General features: G+C 31.7%; 1 protein-coding gene across 1 annotated transcript; it reads left to right on the top strand.

Moving 5' to 3' along the window:
* The first annotated feature begins 3,267 nt into the window (after positions 1 to 3,267).
* Positions 3,268 to 12,709, top strand: LOC143195193 (uncharacterized). The gene is made up of 4 exons (XM_076402157.1): positions 3,268 to 3,470; positions 3,526 to 4,033; positions 11,688 to 11,831; positions 11,886 to 12,709. Exons 1-4 carry the CDS (start codon positions 3,395 to 3,397, stop codon positions 12,112 to 12,114), a joined length of 957 nt encoding a protein of 318 aa, XP_076258272.1. The 5' UTR covers positions 3,268 to 3,394; the 3' UTR covers positions 12,115 to 12,709.
* The last annotated feature ends 2,112 nt before the right edge of the window (positions 12,710 to 14,821 follow it).

Below are 14,821 nucleotides of genomic sequence, written 5' to 3'. Positions count from 1 at the left end.
AAAAGAGTACATTGACGTCGCGTTTTACGCTGACGACACAACTTTCTTCACAACCTCCAGGCTCGAGGTTACCATTCAAGAACGTTTATAGAAGCACCTCGATGATGCAGTCAAGTGGTTCAAATTTTGGAGGTTGCAAATCAACCCCCCAAAACCCAGGCCATCATTTTCCACAAGAAGCATTACGCACTGCGCGTCTCGCAACTTAATATCGACACCGCAACAATTACATGGCTGCAATCATAACTTTTGTCCCAAAATGACAGCATCCAGTCGTGTTTTAACTCAAGTTAGTGAATTTATAGTTGCAATACAGATGTGCAATACATGTACGTGACTACTAGGTTACCGAAATATCCATTCTGCATAGCTGATAATAAAATAATGTTTAAATCATATACATTTGATGATGGATACTTGATTTTAATAATAACTTTTAGCACCTTTATGGAATGAAAAGGTGTATCATTGTAATAATTGTAGTAAGTTAATTTTAATAATAGTCTTACATTCTTATAAGCATGTGCAACTACAAAACTTCATCAAGTATTTTACAAAATTTGTGTTTAGACATAAGTTAATGTAATAAGTTTTTCTATAAATTCTTAATCTAGATCTCTGCTTAGTTTATTTTACTTTACTTGAGTTCAGTGACAACATTAGGATTCATACATTGTCTGTACGTAAGTATTGTTCCGAATATTTGAAACTTTTGTTTTCCATGAAACTTGATAAAATCGCATTGTTCAATCAAATATGTATCAGTTACCCTTAACCTGGCGAAATATCACTCATCAAGCTATTTGATGTACAAGAAACCAGATATTTGATATTGGATTTTTGTAATCTAATCATTGATCGACACTTGAAGGTTTGAATTTAGTTAATATCTTTCTTCGTATTTTTAGGAATATAGTTATTCAGTAATAAATATTCAGAGAGTTCAGTTAGAAACCCATTTTCTTCTGTTTGGTTGTCAATGAAATCTTGTAAATTTTTTTGGGCCTGATTTACCAGTGGAAAGGTTTTCTTGATGATGTGAACTCAATTTATAAGAGAGGAATGCCCGCGAAGGCGCTCTATTTGGGGTATGAGAACCTTAGGCGGCTTAGGGAACAGCTTTACAATTTGCAACTGCAAAACTTCAGCAAGTATTTTACAAAATTTGTGTTTAGACATAATTTAATGTAATAAGTTCTCCTATAAATTCTTAATTTAGATCTCTGCTTAGTTTATTTTACTTTACTTGAGTTCAGTGACAACATTAGGATTCATACATTGTCTGTACGTAAGTATTGTTCCAAATATTTGAAACTTTTGTTTTCCATGAAACTCGATAAAATCTCATTGTTCAATCAAATATGTATCAGTTACCCTTAACCTAGCGAAATATGACTCATCAAGCTATTTGATGTACAAGAAACCAGATATTTGATATTGGATTTTTGTAATGTAATCATTGATCGACACTTGTTGAAGGTTTGAATTTAGTTAATATTTTTCTTCGTATTTTTAGGAATCTAGTTATTCACTAATAAATATCAGAGAGTTCAGTTAGAAACCCAGTTTCTTCAGTTTGGTTGAAAATGGAATCTTGTACATAATTTTTTACCTGATTTAATAGCTGAAAAGGTTTTCCTGATGATGTTAACTCAATTTATAAGAGAGGAATGCCCGTGAAGGCGCTCAGTTTGGGGAACCTTAGGCAGCTTAGAGAACTGCTTTGGGGGATAGTCTTCGGACTGAGATCTGATGTGAAAATTTTTGAAGAGAGCTGAGGTTGCATGGAATTTCTTGTATAAGGAGAAAACGAACCGTCTAATTTCTGATGATGTTGATGTCTCCGATTAATTTGAGTATTTCCGACAAACAATGGCGCGTTCAAAGTTTGCCTGAGAAGTTTATTTTGCATTACTTGAAGCTTTTCTATTAGTTCTGGCCTGATAAACCGATACCAAATGTTAGATATATATAACATGACGGATTTGACAAGCAACTTGTAAAGCAAAACTTTAATCCATCGGAAACAATTTACTATTTCTGTAGATGAGAGGGTTAAACACCGTGGCGACACCGTAGTCTTTGGAGATTGGTTTATTTATCTTTGTTGGCCATAGGAATCTACCGTCAAAGATGAAGATGAGATATGTAGCATTTCGTCGCCACGGAATTGAGACTTTTCCACTGTCAGCTGGTAGACGCGGATGTCTCTCTGATTGTGAAATATTATGAGGTGGTTTTATTGGGGGTTGATTTGCAACCTCCAGGAATTTTCCCATTGGATCTTGGAATTTAAATGAAATTGAAGTTTTCTCTAAGCGGCGTCTACAGAACGGGAACTGGTAAAGAAAGCTGTGTCAACAGCGATTTCAACATCTCTCCTCATTGGAATGTCTGACAAAAAGAGGTTGAATAATGCTGGGGCTAATGGGGAACGTTGGGGGACTCCTGCTTTGGCTGGTTTATTAACTGGTGCATTACTGATCTTTAGTTGAAAGGACCCCTCCAATAAAAAGGAACTTAGTAGAATCTTGTACACTTGTAAGAGCAAATGTTATATTAATTAAAATTTTCTCTATAATTTGATAACTGAAAAAAAAAACAAAATTTTTAGTGGCTCATATAAACAACAAACTAGCCTCAAATGTTATCAAGAGTGTTATTTACCTCGATCTTACGTCAATTACACTCTAGGCATAGTTTAAGGTACTTAAAATAGTAACTTGGAGAATGCTTTTATTGCTGTGGATATCTTACCGATGTTAAACTTATCGTGCCTTGCAAGATTTAATCACATTTCTCATCAACAATCAACATTTTTCTGACTTATAATACTTATAATAAATACATAACTTGTTCTGACCAAAACAACTACGCTACGCGCAGATTTGAGCATTTAAAATATTCATTTCCATTTAAAAGTCCATTTAAAATCAATTTTTTTTTGTAGAAATAACTTTATTTTTGGGTAAAGTAATTACGTTAAAATTGTCAAAAATAATCATCTAACCTATCGTAATTCATGTTTTTTTTTGTATTGTTAAGCTCAAAATATAAATAGTGCTCCCTGGTATTTACAGTTATACCACAAAACGCATTTTGGAATAAGCGTTCTCTTAATTGGCGACAAAATACGGTAAATATGAATCCGTCCCGTTAGCTAATGTTATTTCTTTTCGACCAGCATTCGTATAATTTGTTTGTTTGAAACCTTGTCGCCCGGGTGACGAGATTTCGACGGTTACGACGCCGTCGCGTCTCTTCGCGAGCCCGACCTCGCGCTCTGAGCCCAACTAACACACATCCCGCGTGCTATGTAATATTTATTTCCGTTGATTCAGTCACTGAAAGCATTTCATCGACGCTCGCGAATTGAAAATCGACATCGATCAATATGAGACCGTGTAAAGGTAACACTTTTCTTTTTCTGGGAGATAAAAATGTGGCCAGGGTCAGCGGCATCTGGAAGGGTGAGTTTGCTACCACAAAATTGGCTATTCCCCGCACTAATATCCTTGTTTTCAGTGTTGCACATTACTTTCTACGTAGCTATTGCCATCAATTCATTCATATCATCTATGGCAGCAGGAAATGTTTTCCAAACATTTAAATACAACTGTATTTTGCACTGTTCTGATATAATATTCGAACGGGAAACCTTTCAAAGTGATTTCGTTCCGGTTGAGGACGTCTCGGGAAATTTTACGAATTCAAGCCAAATTCTAGGAGATAATACTACAGAATTGTCCACAAATATAACCGATATAACAGAAGCGAGTCCTACGACCATCAAAACAATCGAGAAAAAGAACAATACCATCATCTTCCGAAATGAATCTCATGTTTTTATTAATCAAGAAGGCAGTGTTGTTCTAGTTCGATCAAAAATTGACGTGAGGAAGACAGTATTTGCGTCACATTCATACTGTAATTTTATACTGGGTACATCTTTGGGTAGCTTTATTTTTGCGTCGTTCTGTGTTATCTTGTTAGCTATGTGCCCCAAAGGAGGAAAGGGTGATACGAATAAAACGTAAGTTATCAGATTATTAATAATTTGCACCAATTCGCTAACGATGTCACCAATCATTGCGACCATTATTAACCCATAACCTGTTGAATTAAATATATACTATTTTTTTTATGAAAGTATATCCAATTTTGATTATATAGAAGAAATAAGTATGTTTTTTTTTCAAATGTATTATTTTATTGAAGTTTGTTTGTTTGAAACTATAAAGCTGTGGAAATTGTAGATTTAAAATCATTTCCCATAGTTATCTAATCAGGCCTGGACTAAGCTCTGTTGATTTATTATTGATTTTAAATTTTAGTTTTTTTATTAATGTATTTAAACGTTTTTTGGTTTCCATTTTCACTTAGTTAATTTAATTTGGAAATAGAGATACATATTTATCATCAGATCATACTTTTATATTTGTAATTGTTTATGGTTGTCCATATAGGAGATATATAAAATAACATGAATACCATGCAATATAATACATCGTGTTGGGTATGTATTGTTTAGTCCATATACCAACGTATGTAAGTAAAAAGTGTAGGTTATATTTCAGTATATTATACACTCTGTTTTTCGACGGTTCAAATCGATCAAATGTATTGAAAGAAACCGACGATATTTAAAACGGATTGTGGCCAGACAACACAACACGTCAATTGAAAAGTCCCCGGCCTACCACAGTATAACACATTTTTTGGCAATATTAGGTTTTTTTATTCAACATAATTCCCTTCAAGGGTGGTACACTGATTATAGCGACCCTCCTAATTTTCGATACCATTTTTGTCCTTTGCTTCCAAATAGGCCTCAGTTTCGGCGATCATCTCTTCATTCGACGAAAATGTCTTCCCAGCGAGCATTCCTTTGAGATCTGAGAACAGGAAATAGTTGCTGGTGGCCAGATCTGGAGAATACGGCGGATGAGGAAGCAATTCGAAGCCCAATTCATGGATTTTTGCCATCGTTTTTACTGACTTGTGACATGGTGCATTGTCTTGGTGAAGCAGCGCTTCAAACGGTCCAATAACGTAATGTAATATTCGCTGTTGATGGTCCTTCCTTTTTCAAGATAGTCGATGAAAGTTATTCCATGCGCAACCCAAAATAGCGGCGCCATAGCCTTGACAGCCGACTGTTGCGTTTTCCCACGCTTTGGAGCGTTTTCATCACGTGCAGTCCACTCGGTTCATCCATTGTCATATATCGACGCAAAAACTCGGGTTTATTACGCTTGATCATCTTCAAACACTGCTCCGAATCATCAACTCGTCGTTGCTTTTGGTCAAAAGTGAGCTCGCGACACACACTTTGTAGAGAGCCTCCTCATACCCAAATATTCGTGAATGACATGATGTACACGTTCAGTTGATATCTTTAGAATGTCTGCTATTTCATTCAATTTCAATTTACGGTCATTTAAAAACATTTTGTGGATTTTTTAATGTTTTCGTCAGTAACAACCTCTTTTGAGCGTCCACTGCTTTCACCGTCTTCGGTGCTCATTTCACCACGTATAAATTTAGCATACCAATACTTGACGGTTTTTCCTGGGGCAGTGTCCAGGCATCAAGCCAATTTTTTGCTTCAACTGTATTTTTTTCCTTCAAAAAGCAATATTTTATCAACACGCGAAATTCCTTTTTATCCATTTTTTTACAATAACATGCTTCATTCGAAATGCTATAATTCACAAACTAGTGATTCGACAGCTGTCAAATTTATACACGCATCTTTTGAGGATTAGGGCTAACTAAAGAACATATGGATTTAATTCTATTAGCGTCATCTATGTGTCAGGCCGGGGACTTTTCAATTGTCCTGTTAGGTGGTAGTTTACCACGACGGCAGAACTCTACACTCACTTGAGTAATACAGATTCGACTAAAGCAGTGCGATGAGAGCTTCACAAAGTTAACATTCATGGAAGGGCTGCGAAGCCCCATTATAACAGAAGCCCAGACCAAGCTGCGAAAAAAGTGATCATAAAACCTAGACGTTTATTTGAAAAAATGTGTTCTGATTCGATAAATTATCATTTACATTGTTTTTTACTAACGGTCTAGTTTATGTATCGAGAAACCTAAAAGAAGCCAACAATCCGGAATGCCTGTATGCCAACAGTTAAACAAGTTCTTACTATGACTAGCATATTGCTGCCACTCAGTCAAAATGGTTCAGTACTGAACAGTTTGAGGAGCATCAGAATATCATCAAAAATGTTTCACTGGCCACCACATTATGGGGAGTTCTAGAGTAGACTGAGGAATAGATCTCCAACATCATTGAAACAATTAGAGAATGTTTTGATACAATGAAAGGACAAGATTCCATTGGAAACTATTCAGATACTATCCCACTTCCAAATCTGTTCTGCGATGAATTTCAGCTATTTTTAAAGCAAATGATTGCTTAATACCTTATTAATTAATAAACATTGGATATATGTCTGGTGTTCAAATTATTTCGTCCATTCTCTATATAAGGACAGCAGATTTATTTTGAATTACTTTTTTTTGAAAATTCAAGATTATTATGAGATGTTGACTACATTATACTACTTTTCAAATTATTTTACATCGTCACTATCTCCTTTCTAACTATGTTTTATGATCAATTATATTATATAGAATATTTCTGAAAGTATCCCATAGGCAGCCTATTTTTGGGGCATCTTCATAAGTTATCTGCAGTCAGACAACCGAAAATCGATGGAAACAAGATGGGGATATTTCTTTCCTTCGGTTTAGATGACTTTTGCCGACGTTGCAAATATGAACATATGATGTTGGATTATGGCTCTCGGAGAACCTAGCATTAACTAGATGTTAATCAAGTGCTGTTATTTTAGCTTTTAATTCTTCGGACAGTGTTATAATCAACAATTTCCACATTTTTATCAAACTAATATATTCGCTGTAAATCTGTAAACTTTCAAACGCATAACTTTTTAACCATAATACTATTTTCTTTTTAATTTATATAGACTATGATGGTTTATATAAACTTTTATAAATAATAGACGTCATGCAACAGACTTGGCCATCAATTTATAAACATTATTCGTTGTTTGTTTACTTCATTCTCAATTTACAAAGTCGGTTTATGTGCCAAAACTTAATAATTCAAAGAAAGTTTTATTTTTCCTACTCATCATGAATAAATATTTGTTTGAGACTCATCTACTGTTCTCCTCCATGACAACACGGAAATGATAACTCAAGACAAACGATACCAGCATAAAAGATAGAAAACAACGTTCGTTTTAAAAGCAGAAGTTGCTCACACGTTGCTTGAATGATTAGAGAAAGTGGTGACCAGCGAACAATATGTTAAATAATAAATATAAAGCACGTTTTTTTTTACAGTAAAGCCTTGAAAAAAAACTAAAGTAAAGTTGCATATTTATGATATAAATATGATATTTAGCATATAAAACTTACTTTCTCATGATAATTATATAATTCTCATAATTCTTAATTCATTATTCATAATTTTCTAAAATCTGCATCTCTCTCAAAGACAAAACTGTGGATAAAACAAAAATAATAAAGAAAGTTCTGTATATAATCTGGTAGGTGCCCCCAATTCACAATTATTTATGCAATAATAAGGACAAGGGCCGACTAAAAAGTAGTTTACACATACTTATACAATACAAAGTACGTTAAAATACAGTTCTGGTGTTGTAACTGGTCACCTAAGATTTTCATCACGGTATTGAAATTTTTTTCGATTTTTTCGTATCCTGGATATTTTATCGACTAAAAATTAATGCACACATGATTGTAAAACACGAAATATATTAAAATATAGTTCTGGTATAGTAAATCGTGACTTAAGATTTTCATCTCGCAATAAGTCATTTTGAATCAAATAATCGGTGAATTTACGATGTTTTAGAAATTATTAAAAAATACATTCACTAGAATATATTAAAAATGTTATATAATTTTACATTTTCTTATATTGAACAAATATATACAAAACTTCATGCCTACCAAGTTTATCTGGGAATATACGGTATTTTCTATTTTTACTTTTTTTATGAAATTAAATATAAAGCTATGTAAATAAACTCCCTTTCATTTAGAAGGAATGAAAAATTTTCCACCAATCATATTTTATATGAGAATATAGTGGAAAATCCTAAACTAAAATTAATTTTCTGTTTTTACATATTTTGTGGACTTATTTGGAATTCGAAAAGCTCATTTACATTTATATTCCATATTATATTATCCTTGTTGTGGAGAATGGCTGTAAAACTTGGTAATAATTCCTCCTAGTCCTTTGTAGAATTTGTAGATCTGGCATGTATTTTGATTGGCCCTATTTATGTTGTGGTATTAAACAATCTAATCTAACTGTTAAATTATGTGGTTTTGACACTTATCTACATAAAATAACCGTTTTTCACTTAATATTTTTAGTATTCAGTATGTGCAAATTTGAAGCATTATTGGAAAAGTCGTTACGATGTATTTTAAAGTATTGTTCATCGATAGCCTCAAATATTTCCATCTTTCAGGCATTTTGATGCTATGGACGAAGCCATCCATTATTTAGTATCTCCATAAAAAGTGAAGTGCTCAGACAGGTCATGACTCATATGTCGGAACATGTAGTCAAAGTCTAGTGAACACGGCGAGTGGGCTCGTATTTCTCAATTTAATGTATCCAAGTATGTTTTCACCGGTTTTGCAACATGTGGTCCAGCGTTGTCATGCCGAAGAATAACATTATTATGTCTTTGCTCGTATTCCGGTCATTTCTCGCGCAGTGTTCAGCTCATACAATTATAATCGATAGCAATCCCCATTGATGGTTTCATCGAGTAATGCTTTCAAATCCTCGTCTTCACTTTTTTTAACTATAAAGAACGCTCTTTTTCTTCGGTGTCACACCACTTTTAAAACGTAGAAACCAGTATTCTCATGTTCAAATCGATAGAGCATGGTTGCCATAACCTTCACACAGCATTCGACGACGTTCAGTCGTTTTTTTCTCCAAATTTAAGTAAAAAAATAAAAACTTCCCGCAAATTCGATTTACTCGGTAAATATTCAGATATTTTCAACACACTGGAAATGTGTTTTTTTTATACTTCGACGAAATGACACATTCAAAAGTAAAGCTTCAGCATGAAGTTGGTTACAAATGTACCCGATGCGATTTAATACACAGTAACATCGTTTGTTGAAAGTTAATTTATAAAAAAATAAGTTTTAAAAGTAGAACTACTACAACAAACCCCAGATCAAAATGTCATCGAGTAGTCCAGTAGAACATTCCAATTGTTCAGAATAATTCACCATGTCTGGGCTGAGATGATTTCAAAAAGATATAGAAGCGGGAAAATCTATGAACGAAAGATGGGACGAATGGCAAGAAATTATGGAAAATATTTTGATTGTAATAGAAAAGGAATCAAACATAAAGTAGACGTTTGGTCCATAACAAGTATCTAATTGAGATGGAAAGCCTGTAGTTAAGACTACAGAACGCTGGCTATTGATTTGTATTTTCTATGTTTTATCCAAATTATATTGAATGAACGCAACGCATTTGAATGCACACAGAAAAGAGGGAAATAGGGAAATATTACTTTCACATGCCACGTTTTTGAAGATTTTTTGTTTATATAATCATGTGTGCAACATATTTTTCCGTAGGTTTGAGTTCTATTATAGGAATAAACTAATTAACATGTTAACATAAATATATTTTAAAAAGTGTTAAAAAAATTAATATACTAATATTGACGCTCTGCTAATACTGTCTAATATAAAGTAATTGCTAGACCTCAAACACTCGTTCCCAATAAAACAAAATAATATTTGTCGAGGTATATCCACAAACATATCGATAACATGATATAATAATACTTTTTTTTATTAGTATTATTGGAATAATACTAATAACATGTTAACATAAATATTTTTTAAGAAGTATTAAAAAAAATATACTAGTATTGACACTCTGCTAAAACTATCTAATATAAAGTAATTGTTAGACCTCAAACACTCATTCCCAATAAATCAAAATAATATTGGTCGAGGTATATCCACAAACACATCGATAACATGATATAATAATATTTTTTCTTTTTTTATTAGTATTATTGGAATAATACTAATAACATGTTAAAATAAATATATTTTGAGAAGTATTAAAAAAATAATATACTAATATTAACACTCTGCTAATACTGTCTAATATAAAGTAATTGATAGACCTCAGACACTCGTTCCCAATAAACCAAAATAATATTGATCGACGTATATCCACGAACATGTCGATAACATGATATAATAATACTTTTTTCTTTTTTTATTAGTATTATTGGAATAATACTAATAACATGTTAAAATAAATATATTTTGAGAAGTATTAAAAAAATAATATACTAATATTAACACTGCTAATACTGTCTAATATAAAGTAATTGATAGACCTCAGACACTCGTTCCCAATAAACCAAAATAATATTGATCGAGGTATATCCACGAACATGTCGATAACATGATATAATAATACTTTTTTCTTTTTTTATTAGTATTATTGGAATAATACTAATAACATGTTAAAATAAATATATTTTGAGAAGTATTAAAAAATAATATACTAATATTAATACTGCTAATACTGTCTAATATAAAGTAATTGCTAGACCTCAGACACTTGTTCCCAATAAACCAAAATAATATTGATCGACGTATATCCACAAACACATCGATAACATGATATAATAAACTTTTTTCTTTTTTTATTAATATTATTAGAATAATACTAATAACATGTTAAAATAAATATATTTTAAGAAGTATTAAAAAAATAATATACTAATATTAACACTGCTAATACTGTCTAATATAAAGTAATTGCTAGACCTCAGACACTTGTTCCCAATAAACCAAAATAATATTGATCGACGTATATCCACGAACACATCGATAACATGATATAATAATTTTTTTTCTTTTTTTTATTAATATTATTAGAATAATACTAATAACATGTTAAAATAAATATATTTTAAGAAGTATTAAAAAAATAATATACTAATATTAACACTGCTAATACTGTCTAATATAAAGTAATTGCTAGACCTCAGACACTTGTTCCCAATAAACCAAAATAATATTGATCGACGTATATCCACGAACACATCGATAACATGATATAATAACACTTTTTTCTTTTTTTTTTGTTAGTATTATTAGAATAATACTAATAAAATGTTAAAATAAATATATTTTAAGAAGTATTAAAAAAATAATATACTAATATTAACACTGCTAATACTGTCTAATATAAAGTAATTGCTAGACCTCAGACACTTGTTCCCAATAAACCAAAATAATATTGATCGACGTATATCCACGAACACGTCGATAACATGATATAATAATACTTTTTTCTTTTTTTATTAGTATTATTAGAATAATACTAATAACATGTTAAAATAAATATATTTTAAGAAGTATTAAAAAAATAATATACTAATATTAACACTGCTAATACTGTCTAATATAAAGTAATTGCTAGACCTCAGACACTTGTTCCCAATAAACCAAAATAATATTGATCGACGTATATCCACGAACATGTCGATAACATGATATAATAATACTTTTTTCTAGACATATTGGGTGGGTTTCAGATTAAAGAAGCCTCAAAATATGGTGTATCCAATATTGTTTACCTCGACGGTCCTGGGAATTATCACACTGGCGGCCTCAATTATCCTCAAATCTGGACTGAGAACGTTTTGTGAAAATTTCGAACCATTCACCGGCCAGAAGAGGTAAGTTGGATTCTTCCGCATTTTATTTAAATCTTAATTTATTACTGTTGATAGCTGTACGTCGTTGGTGAACTCGTTCACACTACACGAGCGTCAAAGCAACTTCTACCTTCCCTACTTCGTACTGATCCACACGTTCGATTTGACATTTGTGTTCTTCGCCTGCCAAGTCATCGTCACTCTGCTACGGATAGTCTACGCAGTTGATTATCAACTGTTCATAATGGAAGACAGCGAAGAACAGAGTAAATTAAACGACGAACCTCAAGATTCCACACTCTAACACCAGGAATGTCTGGTTCGCGAACCACTTTAACATGATGGTTGTCATTCTTACGATGGGAGGTACAAAATGGCGAATAGCTTAATGGAATGGAAGCTATGAAACAATATCACGAATCTATTAAAACTACAATGTTGTACTTGCTTATCCAATGTACACTACTATCTTACTCATACAAGGGATCAACTAACTATAAAATTAATATAAAAAGCTTTATATTTTTGTTTTCCTTTTAGACTAAAAGGGTATTTTAAAATAATTAATGCATTTTTGTCATTAATTTACACAAATCCTTATAGATGTTTAATGTGAATAAATATTTACACCGTTTGTTTATTATTGAATATGACATAAAAGATATGAACCGTTTTCAGCCAAATATATACTAACAACGTATAAATTACATATAATAAGTGTATATACAAATAGCAAAATACTCTCTGCTTATGGACACATGTTATATACATTACAATTAATGAGAATAACATGAGGCTCATTTGGCAAATTGGTTTCAAATTTGGGATTTTTATGAGACTTTTTAAAATGTTTATTGTATGAAGTTTTGTCAGTGAAAAATAAATAAAATTGGTTACTATTTGCTGTGTTTATTTTAATATTGAATTTTTTGTGTTTTACACAATAAGAGCTTAAAGCTATATTTAAAATAAATATTTTTTCACGTTTTTTAACGGTAAGCCTACCAGAGTTACACATCCCCTGAGAATAGCAGAATAAGAATACGACCAAGGCAAAAATCCAAAGCACGAAAATCAATTTGATAATGTTATTGGTGCTGACGTTGTGTGTTATTGGCTCAAAATGTTGATGGTGAATTTATATCTTAGTGAGATATCACGTCTTGGGCAAACTGTATGTAAAACTCACCATATCGATAACGAAACAGAATATCCACAAGAAGCTCCAAGAAGAAGAATGTACCTAACACGAGACAACAATAAAGGCAGAAAGTCGTACGGGCTGCTCTTGACGTTCATTCCATGGGATTATAATCGGCCGTTCATTAATTTGATTGGTCAATTTAAATCTACATTACAGGCACCTGTAAAAATATTTTGCTGTGAAGATATCGAATTGGTTCTCTGATAAAGTTTGCAACGCTGGTGCGGCCCGTCACAGCTCTGACATCACTTTTAATTGACCGAAACTTAAATAAAAAACAATTTAATTGCTAAAATATTTAATAATTACAATTTAATAAATTAATAAAATTCAATGAACGATATAAGTATAATCTGTAAAATTAAATATATCTATAAAATATAAATATAAATATAAATATTATATATATATATATATATATAAACAAAGAACTTTGGAACAAATCAAAAGTACTTCTTCAGTCTTTCCCTTTTTCATATTTGTTTAGTGCCATCAATTTAACCTATTAGAAATCTATCAGAGTTCTGCCTTTTTGTTTTCTTATACTGAAAGTAAACTTTTGAGTCTTTCCCTGTTAAAATTCTGTTATATGCCTATTATATAGTGCAATATATATTTAAAGTATACAGCGCACCTTGCTATTTCTAATATTTTATCTATAAAATCGTTATGTAGTGTACAATTAAAAGGTTTTAAATTAACATTTTTAAAAGATATTTCAAAAAAATATGTTATATTATCGACGTCGCAATATCGCGGACTAAAATATAAGAGATAGCTCAAAGACCTATTTACAGTATAATAAAACAATTTTCTGGATATAAAATATTGCCTAGACCCGTTTGTTCGTATAGGAGGATCTGGAATTGAAATTATAGAGTTATCCTCCGTTAGTCCCCATGTTCATCCTCTTCACAATTTCCTAAAGGCCAATGAAATGAAAAAAAAGTTAACTTATGATGAGTGCTTCAAATGGTTTCTCAAACATACTAGCCGAAGGATGTATATTCCTGAATCCATGAGCTCTTATAAATCCAAAAAAATTTTACACTATCTTTGTAAGTAGTTGTTAAGTAGTTAATATATTTATTAGGACAATTACACTTTTTTTCTCTAATGAAATAAACCCCTCAAGATAGTTATTAAAATTTTAATTGATAACACACACACACACTAACTGTTCTTACTCGGGCCATAAATTTTGTACTATTTAACTGCTGAGTCGCTTTGCACCAAAATTCCTCGTGTATTAAATTTCCATCAATCTCTTAATAGGTTTGCATTCAGGAGCTATTATTTTAGTAGAGTTATACTATTGATCCAAGAAGAAAAGTATATAACTGTTTGCATATATTCTATCGGAAGGGGATTAATTTCTAAAATTAAAAAAAAAATTAATATTTAATCGATCACGGTAACGATCCTAAATTTCTTTGACGATTAATCCAATCGGTTTAGGATTTTTAACATTACCAACCATTTTTTAATGACTGCCAAATAATTCTCCGAACCAAAACTATTCTGCATTTCTTTACTAGCCGTGAATCCAGGTACACTTCCTAGATCGAGATTTACTTTACTTATTGTACTACCGCCTTGTATATACTAATGAACTAATAATTTAATTTCTAAACTTTATAAAAATCTAAACACACTATTCCTTAGGCACAAAACATTGAAATATAGATTGGGAACTTAAATGGGCACACTTGTAGCCATGATCTCAGTGTACTGCGACACCGCCAGAGGGCCGCCGATAAAAAGATTACAGATTTCTTTCTTTCGATTTGAAATATAAATGTCACAA

Source organism: Rhynchophorus ferrugineus, unplaced genomic scaffold (genome assembly GCF_030347505.1).
Source record: "Rhynchophorus ferrugineus isolate W39M unplaced genomic scaffold, kcgeb_rfMv2 rfM4, whole genome shotgun sequence".
Lineage (NCBI taxonomy): Eukaryota > Metazoa > Arthropoda > Insecta > Coleoptera > Curculionidae > Rhynchophorus > Rhynchophorus ferrugineus.
Note: the sequence above shows the minus strand (reverse complement) of the source record. Positions and strands in the feature narration are given on the sequence as shown.

What these genes read in the sequence shown, in the direction of transcription:
- LOC143195193 (XM_076402157.1), top strand. Translation starts at nt 3,395, where the DNA reads ATGAGACCGTGTAAAGGTAACACTTTTCTTTTTCTGGGAGATAAAAAT. An exon ending in GGTCAGCGGCATCTGGAAGG is followed by an intron (nt 3,471 to 3,525) that starts GTGAGTTTGCTA and finishes CCTTGTTTTCAG; the next exon opens with TGTTGCACATTACTTTCTAC. An exon ending in AAGGGTGATACGAATAAAAC is followed by an intron (nt 4,034 to 11,687) that starts GTAAGTTATCAG and finishes GGTGGGTTTCAG; the next exon opens with ATTAAAGAAGCCTCAAAATA.